Source organism: Branchiostoma lanceolatum, chromosome 3 (genome assembly GCF_035083965.1).
Source record: "Branchiostoma lanceolatum isolate klBraLanc5 chromosome 3, klBraLanc5.hap2, whole genome shotgun sequence".
In the NCBI taxonomy this organism is placed as follows: Eukaryota; Metazoa; Chordata; class Leptocardii; order Amphioxiformes; family Branchiostomatidae; genus Branchiostoma; species Branchiostoma lanceolatum.
Genome location: NC_089724.1, coordinates 15,680,410 through 15,700,710, shown reverse-complemented (window position 1 = coordinate 15,700,710; position 20,301 = coordinate 15,680,410). Strand labels below are relative to the sequence as shown.

General features: G+C 41.1%; 2 protein-coding genes across 3 annotated transcripts in view; both read left to right on the top strand.

Annotated features, from left to right (window-relative positions):
- Window positions 1-4,380, top strand: part of LOC136430573 (coiled-coil domain-containing protein 186-like) — a 28,546-nt gene extending 24,166 nt beyond the window's left edge. The window contains exons 18-22 of one of the 2 annotated variants that reach the window (XM_066421304.1): window positions 72-229; window positions 701-770; window positions 1,355-1,366; window positions 2,323-2,472; window positions 2,940-4,380. In XM_066421304.1, coding sequence (XP_066277401.1) covers window positions 72-229; window positions 701-770; window positions 1,355-1,366; window positions 2,323-2,472; window positions 2,940-3,005 — 456 coding nt within the window. In that variant the 3' untranslated portion in view covers window positions 3,006-4,380. The remainder of the gene's footprint in view (window positions 1-71; window positions 230-700; window positions 771-1,354; window positions 1,367-2,322; window positions 2,473-2,939) is intronic. The other variant, XM_066421305.1, reaches the window with a different exon arrangement.
- A 3,758-nt stretch (window positions 4,381-8,138) lies between these two features.
- Window positions 8,139-19,345, top strand: LOC136430572 (bone morphogenetic protein 1-like). Its single transcript, XM_066421303.1, has 11 exons — window positions 8,139-8,272; window positions 8,768-8,782; window positions 9,974-10,191; window positions 11,033-11,139; window positions 11,772-11,953; window positions 15,014-15,189; window positions 15,523-15,769; window positions 16,415-16,492; window positions 16,953-17,059; window positions 17,280-17,399; window positions 18,128-19,345. Exons 1-11 carry the CDS (start codon window positions 8,218-8,220, stop codon window positions 18,281-18,283), a joined length of 1,461 nt encoding a protein of 486 aa, XP_066277400.1. The 5' UTR covers window positions 8,139-8,217; the 3' UTR covers window positions 18,284-19,345.
- The last annotated feature ends 956 nt before the right edge of the window (window positions 19,346-20,301 follow it).

The window sequence follows — 20,301 nt, the reverse complement described above, 5'->3', positions numbered from 1 at the left end:
GAGGATTTATCTTATCAGTGAGCCAAATTGGTTCAAAAAATAACTTTCGCACACCCCCCTCCCCTCTCCAGGCACCAGAGCAGGAGGACCCCTACCCAAATATCGACAAGTCTGTCCTGGTGGAGCGTATCCTGAAGTTACAGAAGGCGCACGCACGCAAGAACGAGAAACTGGAGTTCATGGAGGACCACATCACACAGATGGTCGACGAAGTCAAGAAAAAGACAAAGTAAACATGACTAATGTGTTGTTGTTGATTATCATGCAGTGAACGTTACATGAATTACTGAGAAATAAATATCTGCAAATTCAAGAAATGGAAGCATTAGATAGGTGAATATGTTTTCAACACATGTACACACATACACACACATGCACATAAGCAGGCACACAATAACATGCACACACTAACACACATGCATGAACATGTACATACACACTAACACATAAGCATGCATTAACACATACATTGTACATCCACTTACATGCACACTAGCTCTCAGTGACACTCACACTTACACACACATACATATGTACATACACACTACCACACACAAATACTCATACACAGTAACACATACTAACACTTACACACACTATCACACACTTCACACACGCACAGACACACACACTAACACACAGGCACACTGACACACCCATCCTCCTCGACTACTTCCTGACCCAAATGTTATTTCCCCAGAATCATCCAGATGTATGTGATGAGGGAGGAGGCTGGCACTCTTTCCACTGAGTTCATGGATGACAATAAGGTCAGACATTAACCCTATGTATAAGTGTTAGTTAAATTTGCATGTGTACAAGATGGGCACCTTTTGTTAGCCATTGTATTTTTGGAATCCCTTCTATTGCTTGCCATATGCACATTAAGTATGACTGACATAGACATAAAGAGATATTATGCATGAAATGCTTGTATGTTCCTCTGAACACTTGGTCAAATAAATACATAGAAGAAAATCAGGCCAAACACTCTTGTCACCCTTATGCTGTTGTTTCTCTTTCAAAAGTTCGAAACATTGTCATTAATAATCATAAGACACACAAATCATTTTCCATTGCCTTTTTAACCTGCTATCCCATAACCAATACAAATCTGCTACAAAATGGCTACCTTAGCAGGCTGAATGTTAAAATGCTTTCTCTCCCTTTGCTATACTGTGCTCGAAGTGTCCTTGAAAAAGATGTTTCCCCTATTCTTCTACCTTTGCATTTATTCTGGTGCATCCACACAATATGTAGTTAATAAATGTCTTCCCATATTCCAAAGTAGATAGTGCCTCCCATAATGTAACCTCATGCTCTGTTCTTCCTTTCCCTATTCCCGCTGCATCAGACCAAATTTTTGGTAAGTCAGAATCAAATAACGGTTTGTGAAGGGTTTCAGTGTGACTAACATTTCATTTGCATGTCATGTGATTGTCTGAAGGGATAGTTTCAGCTAACCATTCCTTTCCATTAGAGGCTGTGACCGCTTAGTGACCAAAGATTTCACAGATCACTCTTGAAATGAATTTCATAGATAGAGAACTATTTCTTTTACGTTAAATTTGTGCATTTCGTTTTCTTTTGAATGATAGCTTTACATTTTGCATGTTATTAAATCAAGGATCACACAATTGTGAAATCAAGGGCCACACATGTCCAATTTTCACTCAGTGATCACTGTCTAATGGAATGGGGACCTACATTTGTAACTGTCTTATTCTGTTAACACAAAGTGATTGTGCATGTCTGTTGTGACTGGGTTCTTATTGATGACTTAGTGATGACTTCGCCACCCTGATGTGGCCATTTTGGTCAGCTGGCCTTAAACCTCCTTTCCCACCCCCTCCCCACTTGTATACACGTAGGTAACATGTGTTAGCAATCAAGAAATGCATCAGAACTTGATAATGATATTTCATTCATCCAAGTGCATGCATGCAGTTTGTTGCATCCTTTAACCTAAGTGCATGTGTACAAACTAACAAATTTGGCCATTGTACATGTAAGTGCCCCCCTCCCCACATCTTTCTTCAAGTATTTCCAAAGATGTAAACCTCTTTTAAATGGATTTTATACCTTCCTCATCTACTGCAAACTGGTTTATTTTTGCTGGGACTTGAGTTTGTTGTAGAGGGGGCAATTAGGTTTTGGTGTTGTCAAGTTTGCAGTTGAAACAAGGAGGTTTAATCTAGATTAAACCCCTTGGTTGAAAGAAAATTGTAGTCAGTAATTAGTGCATTGGAAAAGTATATTTGTGAAAATAAGACCACAGGGAACATTTGAAGATTTATAGTATGTCTTCCTCCTTCCCTCCAGGCCCGCATGGCCAGAAAAGGCGGCATCATGGCATCGCTGTACTCTGGCTCGCCACACGACAGTGAGATGACCTTTGACCTGTCGCTGGAGATAAACCGCAAGCTGCAAGCCGTGCTTGAGGACACTCTGCTGAAAAACATTACCCTCAAGGTAGGTTTTCACAGTTAGAAATTCATTTTGGGAATAGGTGCACTGGTGCACCTGACCAGTGCACCTGACCTAAAAGTTTAGGTGCACAGGAAAATTTTAGGGTGCACAACATAGAATAAGGTAGAATGTCAGCAAAGCCTTATTACAAACCTTACTGTAATAACTCCATTCAGAACTTAAATATGAAATTCTATAGCCCATTTCAAAATCTTAAACAAGTGAGATAACAAAGTTGACACTAAAATGTTAAGAATAAGCTGTTTATTATTGTACAATATTAGTAACCTTTACCTTTAATGACAACCATTGGGTGCACAGCTCCAATTTTTGGTGCGCAAAATTTGTATTGTTATATTGTTATAGATTTATTTCTAATCATTGTGTCCCATGAACACCCCAAGTACAAAATTCTCATTTGCTATAATATATGATTTTTATGTATAACTGACATTTTTTTTTTTATATAGGAAAACTTGGAGACACTTGGAGATGAAATTGCCAGACTAACAAGAGAACTAGCAGCTCTTAAATAGATACAGTAGTAATTTCTACCCAAATACTGCTTCAAGGTTAACTTAAATCTTCTTCACTCTGCACTAAGTAGTATTTAGAGGGGGGAAGCATCTAATATGTGGGATGATTGATCAGTCAATGAATGCTACAGATCTTCTTAGACATTTTGCACAATCTGTACTTTTGGTACTTTTTGACAACACTTGAAAATTGATATCTCTATCAAATTATATAAAGGACACTTAGATATGTATTAGTAACAAAATGTCAAAGTAAGGATTAATTAAGAATATCATGGAAGTCACTTAAACTTTAACACTCTGAAGTAGCCATTTGGCACCCAATCCCCTGTTGGTTACAGAGTTAGGCAGCAGGGAGAAGGTTAAGAGTAGATGGGAGGATGGCAACTTTGTGTTGGACAGTTTAGTATTCGTGCCAAGAAAATATTTGCCAGTGTAGCCATCTCAAACTGAACATGACATAATAGTATTGTTAACTACATTATACATTATCTAAAAGTTCTTAAATGACATCCCTTGAATCTCAGCACGCTTGTGTCCCAATATTGTATATGCATGAACCCCACAAAAACGTAGCCAACAGTGTTTCATTATTAGAAAAAGCACTATTAGAGAATTCTTGGGTTCATTTCTACTAACTAAGAATACCCTACCAGCATTCTGCAAGTTTTGGACAAATGCGAAATAAGATGTGTAGAAAGTCTCCTAATTAGATATTGTGTATTGTGGAGGGTTGCTTAAATGATAGGCGGGGAAAAGACTGGGTTTGGGTGGGAAGTTTTAATAGCCTGGTATCCATCCTACTCTAGCTCCGGTTCACTCCTACAGTCACTTTCCTTGCTGAATAGTTTGTAGAGAAGCAGTTGTCATATGAATATTTGCCTAAAATACAGGCGAGAGTTCTGATTGGCCTCTAGTCACACAGGCTCCTAGTAACAGCATTATAACATGTATTCGGAAGTTCGATCCCCATTTACACTGCTTCTGAGAAATATTTGTTCCCCGAAATATTGCAGGACGTAAGGACTAATCATTTAAATAGGGATGGGGCGCAGACTATTCTGTGGAAGAGCAATCAGAGGAGGGAACATGATCTACCATAGAATGGATACCAGTCTTAAGAAGTTAGGGGTAGATTTGAGGTACTCAGACACAGTACTTGTTTACCTTTCTGTTGTGCCATTTCTGTAGGTACTGATTCAATGTATTAGGAAGGCAATGTACATATATTATTAATAGAAATGTTGTATAGGTTAATGAGGTAAATGTGGAATGTGATGTGTACATATTTGGGGATCTTGTAAATCATAGTTGAGAAAAATATGCGGTAAAACAAAAGATGCTACCAGCAAATAAAATGTGGATGACTGTTGTAGAGTTGTCTCCAGTTTCCTTACTGAAGGTACATGTAACTTGTAAAAACAGTATGACAAACCTACTGGTACTTTCCTTCTACTTGTACCATCTGAAATTAAAGGGGTTGTTTTTAGATGGTGGTCCAAGGTAACAAGTTAGTCTTGTAGTTAAGGTTATTGAACTGTTAAAACTATCTAAAGGTTCTGGGTTTGAATCCCTAGCAGGCCCCAAATGTTGTACCCTTAGGAAAGGCACTTATTTCCTCACTCTACTAACGTGAAAATGGGCACCTATCTTCTTTTAGGAATGTTCTCTCAGATGGGACTTGAGCATGAGGTCCTGTGTTGAAGGACTCACTTTTAGCACGTAAAAGAACCCACCCCACGTATCATAGAGGGCAGTTTCACATAAAGGATAAAACGACTTGAAGCATAACACAGCAGTTTTGTACAGTAGGTACAAAACGTTGTGAGATCAGACTGTTAAGCCCATGTCACACCAAGCCCACAATGTCCTCATGGTTGGGAGTAGGTTGGGAGCAACATCGGCTGTGGTTGGCAGTTCGTCATCAAGGTCTTGCTACTAGTCAGCTGTGCCAGCCGACTGTTTCAAAATGTTTGGAACATTCGGGAGTGCACAGGAGGTCTGCAATTGGTTGTGAAACGGGTGGGGACTGGTTTGGACTTGTTAGTCACCAGTTGCTGTGACAGGTTGGGAGTCAAACTTGACTTCCAGCAATGCCAAGACCATTCCCATCCTGTTGCTGACCTATCCATGAATCACTGGACAAATCCCTCCAAACTCATTCCCAAATAAAGAAACAGCCTTTCCCTTCTCTGGCACCCCGGCAAGAGCCGTATCGTGCCCATGCATTTAACCCTAGCCCCGTACACCACATTTGTTTTCTTACATTTTTATCATCTTATGTAATCCGATGTAACTTTCCTGATGTAACATTAATATTTATGTTGATTTGATGACGTCATCGGTCAAAATCCAAGATGGCGGATAAGATCACAAAATTACGTCATGATGACGTCATATTACGTCATAATGACAAAGTTTGTTATGGTATATCAATTTACATGTGCATCATCCTCTGAAAATGTGGTGGTCATACAATAAGTAGTTTAGGAGTTACAGAGGGCAGGTCTCAAAAACAGCACATTATTTTTGCTTGGGTCAAAAATGACCCCAGTGGAATCACTTCAGACTGTCTTCTATAATGTCGACAGTATTGTGCCAGTCTCCTAGAAAATTAGGAGAGGTCAGAATAGATGCCTACTGACGAAGTCACAGGGGAATTTTATTTTCGATCAAACATGTTCAAATGGCACATCAAAATCCACGCCTGGGGTCAAAAATGACCCCACTCGGGTGTATGAGGGTTAAAGAAAATATTAACAAGAGACGGGTGGGCGGAAGAAATGCAGGCATGCGGGCTACAGTTATTCACTCTGTCTGTGAACTTGTAATGCCAGTGCTAATATTTTTGCTGTGTTTATGTTACCAGTGTCTTACTCTTAGCCGAAGCAGAACTGTTTCGTACCATGAAGCATGCCAGTCACGAACTTTTTGTCCTTCACAAAAGTTTATTTCAGGAAGAAAAAAATGACTGACATCTCAAAAGTCTTAAATATCACGCTCTGACGCATGTCTTCCCCCCTACTGTTTATTAGGTTAGTCCGACGCCATTGTTAGGAACGCCATGTTGTTACCTTTGTTGCTATGGTTACTGACTAGGTTATGCTCCCATTCAAAATAAAAATAGCCTCTAAAAGCGTTCTCTTTAACGGTCACAGTCTCATCTTTTGTACGATTTCTTGCTTCGTAGATCAAAACGCGTCACAACTTTACATGTAATGTTAGGTATGTTGCTTTAAAGTGCCGGGACGAATGCAATTGAGACATTTTAAGCTAGTCAAATATATGGAATTAGAATTTCTCCAAAGAAATTGATTATATACTGTAAATCCTGAAATGTACGCCGTGGTGTTATTTTCGCGTTGATCGCTTCTCCGCAAAATCATGACACCGCGAGGATGTGTTTTGTATTCCGCCCCTCCCTCTTGCCCACCCATCAAGAACTTATACGGTAGTACATGAGCTACTTTTTAAATCCCCTGCCACACGAAATCGACCATGGCCTTCCGACCCTCTTCACACCATGGTTGGGAGTTAGTCGTGAGTAGGGTCATCAGCGGTTGGGAGTTGGTCGGCGAGGTTGCCTACCAACTTTAGTCTTTAAAAGTTGTCTGCTCCAACTATGAATTTGACCAATAAAACTCAAGAAAGTCATGTTCTTCTTAGATGCGACCAGAGGGTGAATCGTTGATAGAACCAACTCAGCGCCGGCCTTTGTTGGGGAGAGGTCCGGACAGGAACGAAGTCGTACGAAGGTGAATGTGGAACAGGGGTCTGCTTAATAAGAGTCGATCGTGGCTTCGGCGGGAACTCGTGCGTTGTCCTGCCGCCTGGTTAGATTTATGAAAACAACCCTGATAATAATTCCATTCTACATATTACATGCATGTTGTGTGATATCATACTGTATGCGACCTAGTGTACAGAAATCTAATTTCAAGAACACTATTAGAGCACAAGAGGAATCTTGTAAGGAGCTACACGGCTGTCTACACTGGCACTGCCTTGTCTTTGATCCAGTCTTTGATCGGTAGCAATGCACTTTTTGCACGGACGTTTGCTTGCTAAATAGTTGCCAGCCCACGTGCCCAGCCCTCGCACGATCGTATCTTCCGGACTTGGGCACTACAACCTTGGATCATTTGGTGTCAAGCATCGTATGCTACTTCATCTATAAGAAATAAACATGATATTACCCTTTAAAATACTAGTAGCTACTATTTCATAGTCAAAATCAAAAACGTAACAAAGTACGATTGCTCAAGTTTGGGAAACGAATGAATGCAGATATAGGGGGAATATGTTAGCACCGTGAAGTGAAAGTCGATGATCCGAGCCCTGTATCACTCATCTAAAAGCAGAAGAGTCAACTTAACAAGCTATTTGTCCCTTCCCTTCTCTGGCATCCGGCAAGAGCCGTATCGTGCCCATGCATTTAAAGAAAATATTAACGAGAGACGGGTGGGCGGAAGAAATGCAGGCATGCGGGCTATAGTTATTGACTCAGATTCTGTCCATGAACTTGTAATGCCTAGCTGTGACAGGACCAACCGCCGACAGCATTTTCCACAAGAAAACAACTGAATTTTGTACGACATATACACGACTATCTCAAAAGTGCCCTCAGTTTGCGATCGTATGACCATCGCACGACGATAATGGCGTTAGTTGGTTATTCTCTGTATCGTCCAAGTACTGTACCTAAGGCCACATTGACTTCATTTTATGGATGACATCCACTCAGTCTGATAACCCCAAAACTACATGTAGCTCAATGTTTTGAACTAATGCGCAATGTCACGAGAACGCATGGTAACGGCACGCATGTTACTTGTTTTAAAAAATAGTACGTCATTCACGTAGCAACTCAGAATGATGGACATCTTCATAATCATCCACTTGTTGTTAGAGACAAGGCTTTGTTGACATTTGGGCGAGCCGACGCTTTGGGGTCGAGTAACCAAACAGAAAATAAGGTTTCACCAAGTAATCGAGCATGCACAATGGACAAGGTAATCACTTTTACCAGTGCTTAGTATAGAGACAGCCCGGAAAATTAGATTACCGGTGAAAAAGAGAATTCAATAACGTCAAACTAGACTCCCGCAAAGGAGTATTTAAGAGTGACAGACACCTGGCATTCTAACTAGAAGCATCCTTAAGCGCCACACGCAACAGACAAGATTCTCCGTCTGGATTTATACCTGGTGTCATGAAGCAACTTTTCAGCGCGGCTGCACTCTTCCTCCTCCTTGTGACAAGAACAGGTAAGCTCCAACAGCAGAGGGATTATACATACATAATAGCTGGGAACGGGGAAAAGGGAGGAAACAGCAGTGAGAAAGTCCTGATTGATGACAATACGTCACTGCAAAGACTTGATCTTCGGGCTTTTGACAAGACAGGTTTAAGAGAATAGAATCAAGCTAACAGGTAACATATAACATGGATTAAAGGCTTGAACTGATTAGAAAGAAAGGTCAAGTTGGGATTTGCAACTTTCTTGCTGAGAACATTGTCTTGATCTCACTTCATCAACGAGAATTACTTGTGTGCCATAGATACGACTCTAAAACATCGTCCTTTTTGTCCTTGTTGACTACAATTTGTTTACTTAACGCAACGCACGTTTTAAGCCCCCCTCGGGATGATTGATAATGCTAACGTATTCCCTCTTCTTTTGTTTTATTTTCATTGCTACTGTTTGGATGGCGATGAAATGCGCTCTTCTAACTTCTTCTAATCCGCCCAACTCGGAACAGCTGCACAGACTGACTGTAAGTACATCAGTTCTACGTTATCGATGAATGCAATGCAAAAGTGGTCTAGACGAAGTGTAGCAGCTAGACACAAACGTACATTTATCCAACCCTGATATGTGTTTTAGCGTTTCATCACCAATATCGGCGCCACATGTATAATAATTTCACCCTGCCAAGACTAGTATTTCTAGCTTTACTCGTGTGATTTACAGTTTGAAACGTCACGGGCGGTGATCTTTTTTCTAGCATTATGGAAACATCATCAGTGCAGTCGAATCTGGACTAGTGACCACCTCTGCAGAAAGACCACTTGGCCACTTTGACCACCTTTCGGTGGTCAGATTGTTTTTCCCATTAACCAAATCGGGTCTATAGTGGCCAACTGTCTACTATGACTATTTTCTGACCTGGTCCTTCTATGGGTGGTCACTATGGACAATGATATTTGCCTTGGTGAAACAAGTTACGTCCATGACGTTTGATATGTTGATGTCTGTTTGTATTTTGTCACCATGGTGACGTGACGTCACGTGAGAGTTTGGCTCTTTTTCATTAACTGAGAACGAGAAACACACAAAAGGTGTCATAATTTGATCCCTTTTAATTAGGTACCGTGTAGATTGAATCAAAGGCAAAACGTGGCAACGAGAAACATTCTAACGTGACAACTTCTTCAGAAATAAGAGGGCGTTTTTTCAACAACAAATTCGAAAAGCTCACAGTCTCTTTTAGAGCTAATCGAGAGGCTTCGTTTTACGAAAGCATTTTTTAAATTATTTTAGACAGTCTCAGAGCCTATTATTGGAAATCACAAAGAAGTAAAAAAGATATGAATATGTAACATATATCAACTCTCATAGTTCCATGGCCACCGGGTACAGTATACATATAAAAGTATGTACAAATTTTAACTCAGTTCTACAAAGTTATACTAATGTAAGATACGTAATTATAATTTGTGTGGTGTGCACACTTAAGATATCAAGTCGTTCTTTAACTTGAAAAGACTTTCTTGAGAAGACCCCGTTATAATTCTTTTTGATATGGACGTTCCCGGTGGAATAATTGTTCAGTTGCCATTCATGATTGGATATTTTCCTTGAACCTTTATTGACACAACAAAGAGTGCAGTGGATTTTGTACAATGAACTACAAAATGGAAATACAAAATGTGTGACGTTGGATTCAACTGTTCTTGTACCGCAGGTAACGTCAATGCGGTGTTGAGTGTGCCGGAGGATGGCAGACCTCAGGAGGGGGTTTTGGCCACTCCTCAGTACGGGGACGTCTCCGCTACCGGCTACCCCAACTCTCTGAGCTGCACGTGGGTCATCACTGCCCCGGAAAACCACAAAATAACGTTGGTGTTCCGCAGCCCCTTCGGCATTGAACCTCACTCATCCTGCAGCTACGATTACCTAAAGGTGAGAGGCCACAGTCTTACTGTTTCCCGCTCTTTTTGAACACTGGGGTCTTCACGTCACAAAACTATGATGACGTTACCATAAGGCCACACGACCTTACTTTATTAGGTTCAGGTATTTCGACTTGAACGGTTTGAACCACAGAACACAGTGTATCAAACAAACAACAAGTCTTTATTTGTAGGATCCTATGAGGTACATGAAGGTCTTGTTCATCTTACTATTCTTAGCCGACTCAGCTGAAGTGAACGATGTTTGATATATTGACAAAGGAGTACACTATTAGATGGCAGTTGGTTCCAAAGACTGTGGATGATGTATGAATGTGATGAGAATACTCATCAGGACAGTTTCAACATACATGGCATTGAACTCCATATTAAGCATTCCATAGCTCACACTTACAAATCTCGCCGTGGGACCTCTATACCCAATGCTTAAAGCTGCTTCCTGCATATCTCCATACCCGAACATAAAACGGATCTCAATTTAAAATGAATAAATTGATATAGATATAAAATAAAAAGGATTTCTTTCTCTCCTCTACACCCTGATTTCCCAATGTCGGCCTTTTGCGGTAATATGAGTCGGCAAGTTCCGGAGTTCCGTGGAGCCTCGGAGGAGGTGATGTTTTTGTTTAGAACAGGCAAAAATCAATGCGCGCGCGGGTATCATCAATAAGATTAAGTCGGTGTGGCCTAAACCGAGAATTTTAAGGATATGGACGTGTTCTTACGCGTCATATGATATCGCCCCCTTCAACCTAAGCTGAACCTAAGTATTACCAAGCAGGTTCTATTCATTAATTGTCGTACATTTATTCTTTCTTTTTCTCTCCTAGATCCATGACGGAGCGGACACCTCAGCCAACTTGCTGGGTCAGGTGTGCGGCACCTCTGCACCTGCTGACATTCAAGGAACCGGCAACGAACTGTACCTACATTTCGAGTGAGTAGGCGTTATGCTTAGGTTCCAATTGGAAAAAAAGGGGCCCGCCGGGCAGTTCACGGGCTGTTTAGCACTTTCTGGCGTGACTCCTACGTGGCTCCGTGGGACACCCTGTGGTTGCCGGGCTATTTTGGAGCCCGGCCAGGACCACGAATTTTTCCCGGACTTAAAATCAACGTGGGACCCGGTAACAAATAGACGCTGTGATATAATCGTGCGAGCACCAGGAAACACATTCCAGGCGATCATTATAAAAGATTAGCCAATATTTATCTTTGAGATCTGTTACAATATCTACTATCACATTTTATGGACTTCCTACGCACTTAATTTTTGGGGTATTGGTATCTAGAAAAAATGGACTGCTTGGATCGTCGATGTTTTTGAAAATGTGAACGGAGGTATTGTTTTCGGTGTGTCTGTGTGTTTATGTTCCGCATACGTTGGGCAGCATAACTCAAGAAGCTATGAATGGAATGATGATATCTTGTATATGGGTAAATCTTGGAAGGACAAATATCAAGGTTGATTTTTGGTCTCCTAGCGGCTGTCTTTGGCACTGCGGTGGAACTAATATGTTTTTTTTAAATAACTTCTCTTAATGTTGCATATAACCTTCTTATCCACGCTAGGTCTGACTACAGTGTGAATGCTGCAGGCTTTTCGCTTGACTGGTCCACAACTTGCGTGGACGGGACCACCTCGTGTGACGTAGCCCCTGTCTGCTTCACCCCTGCTCAGCAATGTGACAGCGTACAGGCCTGTCAAGACTTCACAGACGAGGAGGGGTGTCTGGCCACGTACGGACTGGACGGTGAGTTCATGGAGCTGCAGCTGAGATGATCACAGAAATAAGGTCGTTCACAATTCTGAGTACGCATGCGCAGCGACATATATCGTGGGTAACGTGTCAAAGATGAAGACCCCTGAGACAAAAATGAGACGAAAAACACCCGTCTCATTATGCAAATCGAGACAATGGTCGAGACGAGAACTGTTTTCAACTCAGGGCCTTCACCTTTGACCTTGCGCATACGTACTCGGAGGAATTGTGAACGACCTTATATGCGCATTCCTCACGATACGAAAACTTACAAGGCGGTTTTCAGGTCACTGGCGATTCCTGTGATACTCGTATAGGGGTAACATCGTTTCTATAGTTTCAAAATATAAGAAATGCCATTACAATCCACAGAATTCATTTTCATTTTTTTAATGCAGCAGGATTCCTTACTTGTAAAACAGCCATCAAACCCAGATATCAGGGGTAGATTCTTTAAAAGGAAAAAGGAATATAGAAAACTCATAAAAAAGAAGAAAAGAGATTTTCATAATTACATAATGACACAATTGTCCTGTCTAAAAGACAAAAATCCCAGTGCTTTTTGGAATCTAGTAAACAAATTAAAACCAGCAAAAGCGCAAGAGAACAATGTATCAGATGAAGAGTGGCTTAATCACTTCAGCAGTGTAGACAAACTCTTTAACAATACAAAGGACTGTCCTGACCCAGAAAATGATCCACAAATTTCAAATAACGATTCACTAAATTCATCCCCGCCCCCTGTAAACCCCTCTGTCCTTGATTCCCCAATAACCATTGGGGAATTAACCACTGCCATTTCTAATCTTAAGAATAATAAATCTAGTGGAAATGACATGATTCTAAACGAAATGTTGAAATCTGGTAAAATGATATTGAAAAAGCCACTCCTCCAGGTATTTAATATGTGTTTACAAAATGAATATTTTCCCGAGGAATGGTCTCTCAGCCATATCGTGCCAATTCACAAGTCAGGGGACCCGTCCATCCCAGACAACTATCGAGGAATCTCTATTATGAGCTGTCTAGGTAAACTATTTTCTTCCATATTGAATACTCGTTTAGTAAATTATGCAGAAAACAATACATTATTCAAACCCCATCAGGCAGGCTTTAGAAAAAACTTTAGAACAACAGATAATCTTTTCGTAGTTAGCACCCTAGTTAGGAAATACATTAGTCAGAACTCTCGCCTCTTTGCATGTTTTGTAGATTTTAGTAAGGCCTTTGATTCAGTTTGGAGAAATGGCCTCATATTTAAATTGAACAAGCTTGGTATAGGTGGTAAGTTTCTTCAAACTATCAAAGACATGTACTCTAAAACTACAAATTGTGTCAAACATAGTCATGGTCTCACTGAATCATATGTTACGCATAGCGGTGTCAAACAAGGTTGTAATTTAAGCCCAACGTTATTCAACTTATTTATTAGTGATATTACAACCATCTTTGACAATGAATGTGAACCACCAATTATGCATGATAAGTACATTCCCTGTTTATTATACGCAGATGACTTAGTTATTTTTTCTGAGTCTAAGCAAGGGTTACAAACTTCTTTGAATAAGCTAGAAAACTATTGTAATACATGGAGACTGAATGTAAACCTTAGGAAAACAAAAGTTGTTGTTTTCTCTAAAGGTGGTCGTCTTCCAAAAGACTGCTTGTTTACATACCAGAAAAACCCTGTTGAATTAGTTACATCCTATTGTTACTTAGGTATCATTGTCAACTCTGCTGGCACATTCAAGGCGAATCACAAACACCTCTACCGGAAAGGTCTAAAAGCTTTGTTCGGCATCAACCAATCTCTAGACAATGCCGACGCCCCAATTTCTGTGAGAAACAAACTTTTTGATGCGTGCGTTAAACCCATTATTCTCTACGGCTCTGAAATATGGGGTTCATTCAAAAGTTCAAATTCCTGTCCAATTGAATCAGTTCATTTAAAATTCTGCAAACAATCATTACGTGTACCTAGGTCTGCTTGCAGCCTAGCTGCAAGGGCGGAATTAGGAAGATACCCAATACAAGTGGATGCTTCGCTAAATGCCGTCAAATATTTCCTTAGACTTCGCCAGAATGTGTCAGCCGACAGTTTTCAAGCAGATGCTTTCTGCTGTCAGTTAGATCTAGACAAATCTGGTGTGAAATGTTGGGCGACAGGAATACGTAAGTCTTTAGAGGAGAGCGGGTTTGCTTTCTTATGGCACCTACCAATTTCATATAATTCAAATACGTTACAAATTGTTAGTTCCATTGGCCAGCGGATAAAAGACATTTATTTCCAAACGTTTCTGAAAGAAATACATAACGACAACAAAGGTGGGGCTTCCAAAAATAAGTTAAGATCATATAGATTATTCAAAACTACTTATAATGAAGAAAAATATCTAAGTAATTCAAATATGAGGGTCAGGAATGCAGTCACAAGACTAAGAATCAGCTGCCACAAACTACATATTGAAACGGGAAGACATACCCGCACTCCTCTAGAACAACGATTATGTAAACATTGTACTTTGAATAGAGTAGAAGACGAATGTCATTTTGTGGTAGAATGTGTATTATATACCAAAGAAAGAAATGAACTGTATAAACTTGTAGAAAACCTATTTCCCTACTTCACACATTTAAGTACTGTTCAAAAATTCATATTTCTAATGCGACTAGACAAACCTCCCATTGAAAAACACGTCTGTTCTTTTATATCTACTATAACCGAAAAGCGAGGAGAAGTAGAATTTATTTAATGATAGTCATATTCTTTTGTATCCGTTAACTGTACTTGTATTATCTTTTGTTGTGACCTGTACTTAGCCAAGTGTGGCAGAAATGTGCAATAAAGGTCTTCATTCATTCATTCAATAAAACAAGATGACAAGCCCTGACTAAAATGCTGGATTGCCAATAGCATTAGAAGCACGGTTTTACCACCTTAACAATACTAAACCGTTGATAGGGACCTTTTTTGGAACTCCACGTGAGTGGAGGCATTTCCTATAATATTACGATCGGTCTGGAAGTATCTTTTTCTCTTCTATCTGACAGTGTGTGAGGAAGACATCGATGCATCAACTGCCGGGGGCATCTCCCAGCCAACTGACAGCCTTCCATTCTTTCCTCCCGGAGCTACATGTGGTTGGAACATCACAGCGCCTTCAGGATCGAGACTCATCTTCACTGCCACAGCAGGAGACATCGACTGTACTACCGCTTCTGTCGAGGTATACAATATATTTCCTTCTGGACTTTGATGCCATTTATCTTCTCACCGCTGCCTTTTAATTGTAATAGTAGGTCTTGGTTTCTTTAATATACAGTACGCTTGTTATTTTTACTTCACTGCATGGTCTTCGAGAAGCCTACCCTGTAGACGTATATATAGAATATGATTCATGTACATAATATAAAATGCATGCACACCTATTTGGAAACAAGTTAAACGATGAAAAAAACCTTAATGACAACGTTTTTATGGAAAAAGTTAACGAAAAAAAAACATTCTTGATTAATGAATTTCAAGTCACTGATTACTTTAACTTGATATGCTTCTACAGCTGACTGATAACTCAACTTCCCGCGATCTCTGCAACCAAACTACCACGTTCATCGTCCACTCCAACTACGCCAACCTGACCGCAGTCGGGCCCATCCCTGAGGATGGGTTCGCCCTCGCCTGGGTCCCCTGCTCCGCGGACGAGCTCCTGTGCGAGGCCGATCTCAGCTGTCTCCCGGTGGAGGCCATATGTAACGGCACCACGGAATGCAGCACGGGAGACGACGAGGACGAGGACCTCTGCCGAGGTAAGTGTCAACACAGTTGTTGTGTTTCCGGTTACTAGTTTGTCTAGATTTGTTATGCTTAATGCTACGGTCCCATTTCCAAAGCGGAGCCCGGCAGCTGGTGGGAACAAAAGACACAAAACGTAGAAAATTACAGCTAACCATATATGTGTATTTTCTTGATATGCATTTTCTATTTTTCGTTTTTGCAGCCCGGCCGGACCCCAGATTGGAAATGAGACCGTAGCATCACTAATCGTTATTTCGGTGACTTTGTAATTGGTGTACCAAAGATTTCTATCAGTCCTATATCAGAACTATCTTTCTATATGCCAGGGATTGCAATGTCCCGTAGAGATGCCGATCGGAGTCTGTAAACTTAAAGATATTCCCTTTTAATAGAACAGTCAGAACTTTTCAACTTTTATTCGTAATGCGTACTTAAGACAAATAGACTGAGTTAACATTTAGGAATTATGACTGGGAGACCGCCCTAACACATTCTTAGCAAACATCGCGATCCACGATATCGCGATAGATACTCTGATCGCGATCTTTACCGGTAGAATCGGTGATATCGTAATCTTAACCGCGGCACCCCGTCAAGCATACATGTATATAGCTATCTAGTCCTAACTCTTCTGTGGTTGCGCCTTCTATGTACAGTTACAACGACCACCGAACCAACGACGACGGAACCGCCCACTACCACTGTCTTCTCAAACGTCACTGTTGTCACTGAAGGTACGCTAAAACTGTTTATTCCATGTTTTTCCTACAACAGGGAAGGGGGAGGGTTGATAATGTTACTCAGAATAAGTCTTTCTGACAACTTGTAATCACTTGTATGTGATCAAACCGTATTGTGGGCGAAATCCGATTATGTAATGTAATGCACACATCAACATTTCTGTCAATATGGCCGTCGCGGTAGATAGCAAGTTACAGTACGCAATGCCACTATCAGCACACAATTCAGTATGGCCAGATTTCTTTTCACTGCCAAAGTTATTCTTTACATTCTTTTCCATCTTGAATTCTTTTCCATGCTAAAACACCGTTGTACATTTTCTTGTTGTAGATCTTTTTGCTCAATCTTTTTTTTTGCAGCACAGCGTTAATATGTACATACTATTCGTTGTCAATTTAACAAGACACTTATTTTTTACTTATATTTGTGCATTTTTCTGAACAAACCTGATAGACCCTGGAGATCTGCTGTCGTGTTACACGTGTAACGGAACCAGTGACTGCTTAAACAATCCCGCCAACGTTGGCTCAACTGCGTGTGAAGATGGCGAACACTGTTGGGTAAGTGAATCTTGTGGTTTCCATCTGCCTTTTGCCTATTAATCTATGGACAGGTGATAAGATAGCATGACAGGCACGTATTTCTACCAATGTCGACTATGGGAATAGCTGTAAAGCGCCTTTCTCAAGGTCAAGGACATAACACTGGGACCTGCTCGGGATTTGACCCCAGAAGTCAAACCCCCTAACCACAAGATCACCTTGCCACCTTTGTCTGCAGGTCGAGCGCGTTGGGGAGGCTGGGAGTTCTGATGGTTTGACGGTGATGCGAGGCTGCGGGGACGCGTGTTCGGACTACTGGGCGCTGGAGGCATGTGAGACGCCACAAGGAAGACCTAAGGTAGGGGTAGGGGAGACGGAGAGCGTGCATGAGAGAGAACATGACCGTAGGTTATAGAATTGTTTCAAGTATTTGGCACTTTCTTTTGTGCTGCAGCATAAGCTGGTTCACAGTGCGAACTTTTAAAAAGCACCGTGGGTAATATCATCGGTCAAATATGAAGGCCCTAGAGACAATAAACAAAACACACCTGGACATGTTTACCAATCATGGTCTAGACAAGAACTGTTTACAAGTTTAATAGGGGCTTTCGCCTTTGACACCGTGCATCGCAAGCTTCCTTAGCTCTCATATCTTTCTTGCTGACCGCAACGGCCCTATCCCTCTTTCTTTCGTTCTTTCTTTCTTTCTTTCTTTCTTTCAGGTCTGCCCTCAGTAGGCTCATTAAGTTATTGCAGTGTCTTCCTTTTCTGGATCTGTACTATGATGTGTTAGATCCTGTCAAGGCGAAGTTCAAAGCCATTAAAGCTGATACCATTGTGCGTTTTAATTTAAACAAAAACTGTTGTAAAGATCTAGTTATCATTCCCCTCTTCCGTCTGTTGTAAAGATATGTGAAAGCTTTCAGAAAGCTAGAAGACATCCCTGAACCACCATGGGCACGTTTGTAAACAACACCATGTCTATATAATCGCAATTATGAAACGAATTAAGAATCTTGCTAGCTTTAATTCATGCAGTGATTCAAGATTTCATGCAGAGTCTAACAAACCGTCTTTGTATTCCAGGTGTGCATGAAGTGCTGCAGCGAGCACCACTGCAACGACTTCGTTCTGACCGGCAACAACGAGGCTCGGGCCGAGGCCACGGCGACAGCGCCCTGTCTCTGGCTCGCCGCCCTGGCAGCACTGCTGGCCTCTTATTTCACAAACACACTACAGTAGACTACATCCTGCTGGTGGTACTGATACATTGTACATAGAGACCTTTTCTTCACAGTACATAATATTGAACATTACCGTACACACACAAATACACAGTTGCACTTTTGTCAATGAGAGTAGGCCGCGTTTGTTGTCTGTGTGCTGCTGTTTGCTGCTTGAAAAGTGAACAGGATGAGCAACTTTGATTTGATATTGTAACCTTACAGGTGATTCTTTAACGGATTGATGAATTCAGGTAACTGAATGTGTGACTAAATCTATTGTAACTGACAGACCATTGTGGTCCACAGGCAAGTGGGTGTTCATGTCTAGATAATTGCCAATCTTCTATCATACAAAGCTATCGATCCAAAGATCGTCTCTGTGGCAGAACCGTACACTTGTAATGTTTCTTGCTTTCCTGTATCTGATACGAGTTGGATGAGATCCACCTCAATGAACATCCAATCACGAGGGACACAAAGACTGGTTGGACGGAAGGGGGGAATGATATCTTGTATCAGCTCACCAGGAAAAGCGGAACAGAAATGTTGTGCGGGAGAAGCCAACAACAACAACCCTTGGTATAGTTAACCATGGGATCAGGATTACTGGATTGGTAAAGCTTCTCTGGCTTTTGCCCTATTTGAATTTCAAGTAATCGTGTAAAAGTTCGTTCAGTCACCGAACCTGATTCCAAAACAGAATATCCTAGGCTATTGGTTCATTGGGTGAACTACGTGGTCGATTAATCCTTGATATACGCGCAAAGCTATCTCCTGGACTCTCTTCCAAATCGTTTCATTTCTGAAACAGCTGATTAAATGTGCCTTGTAGCCCAAACGGAATAAACTTGTGTTTGTTAAACGTTGTAACACACCACAAGTTTCTTCCGTTTGGGCAATTGGAATAAAAATGCATTTCCAAGTCTGTTTCTTCGTTACACCATAACAACGGATTGTTGCATAATCCCGCTACAAGTAAAACTGACCTGACACACTTTTAACTGATACCTGACCTGAAGTTTTACATATGTTTTGTTTGCTGTTTATGTGTCTACAATAAATGCAGTGGGCGAAAGTGTTTGTTCTCCTGAAGCCTCCTTCGTGTGCTTGTGAACTTTTAAGAAATATTTCCTGGTAACGGCAACGATGAATTCATCAATTCTAATTTGGAGATTATGGGGATTTCTTACTAAACCATAGCCCTTAGCATGGACGCTCATCTTTGATGGTAAATGTATGTTTATAACAGAGTTAAGCTTTCCTTCAATGAAAAAATAGTATGAATCCTTCTGTGTCGAAAGAAAGTGTAGCTTGTCACATTAGTCCCGTAAGCGGCGTTGATTGGATAACTTGAAAAGCTGCCTGTGAAAGACTGGAACATGTTAGGCACCTTGACAGCTCAGTTAACTTCATCCCTATAGAACTGGTGCGGCACAAGCCGCATGTGTGCTTTCTCACCTAGACTTGATTCATGTTACAAAAGAGTTCATCAGAATGCTTGGGTGATTGAATAACAAAAACCTAGTCGGAGGTGTGTAAGAATGCTAATTTGATTTGCCGAGTTCAGGGCTTCAGACCGGCTTAATCATGATTGGTTTTGACAGGCAGGGACATGAGAGAGGAAGGCCCGATTTACACACAAGTTTTCGGAGTCGACGCGGGGCTGTGTGTGAGGAACTTTGGGTTGGAGGAGTTTTCCTCTCTCTCTCTCTCTCTCTCTCTCTCTGTCTCTGTCTCTGTCTCTCTCTCTCTCTCTCTCTCTCTCTCTCTCTCTCTCTCTCTCCTCTCTCCTCTCTCCTCTCTCACACGCAAACAACAAAGAAACAAAGAAACATAAGGATAAAAAATGTCTTCTAGCAGAATTAGTAGGCTACATTGACCCCATGACCCGGGATGTCTGTTAGTTGCCACCACATGTTGATGAATTGGTAATGCTGGCAGCTCTCTACTTAACTTCTTGTGACTCTACAGTGAACGTAACTGTCATATGAAATAATTATATATGATATAAGGCAGATAGCCAGAAAGAAAAAC

Coding starts and splice junctions, on each gene's coding strand:
- LOC136430572 (XM_066421303.1), top strand. CDS start 8,218: ATGAAGCAACTTTTCAGCGCGGCTGCACTCTTCCTCCTCCTTGTGACA. Junction 10,192..11,032: donor GCAGCTACGATTACCTAAAG/GTGAGAGGCCAC, acceptor TTTCTCTCCTAG/ATCCATGACGGAGCGGACAC. Junction 15,770..16,414: donor GGACGAGGACCTCTGCCGAG/GTAAGTGTCAAC, acceptor TTCTATGTACAG/TTACAACGACCACCGAACCA.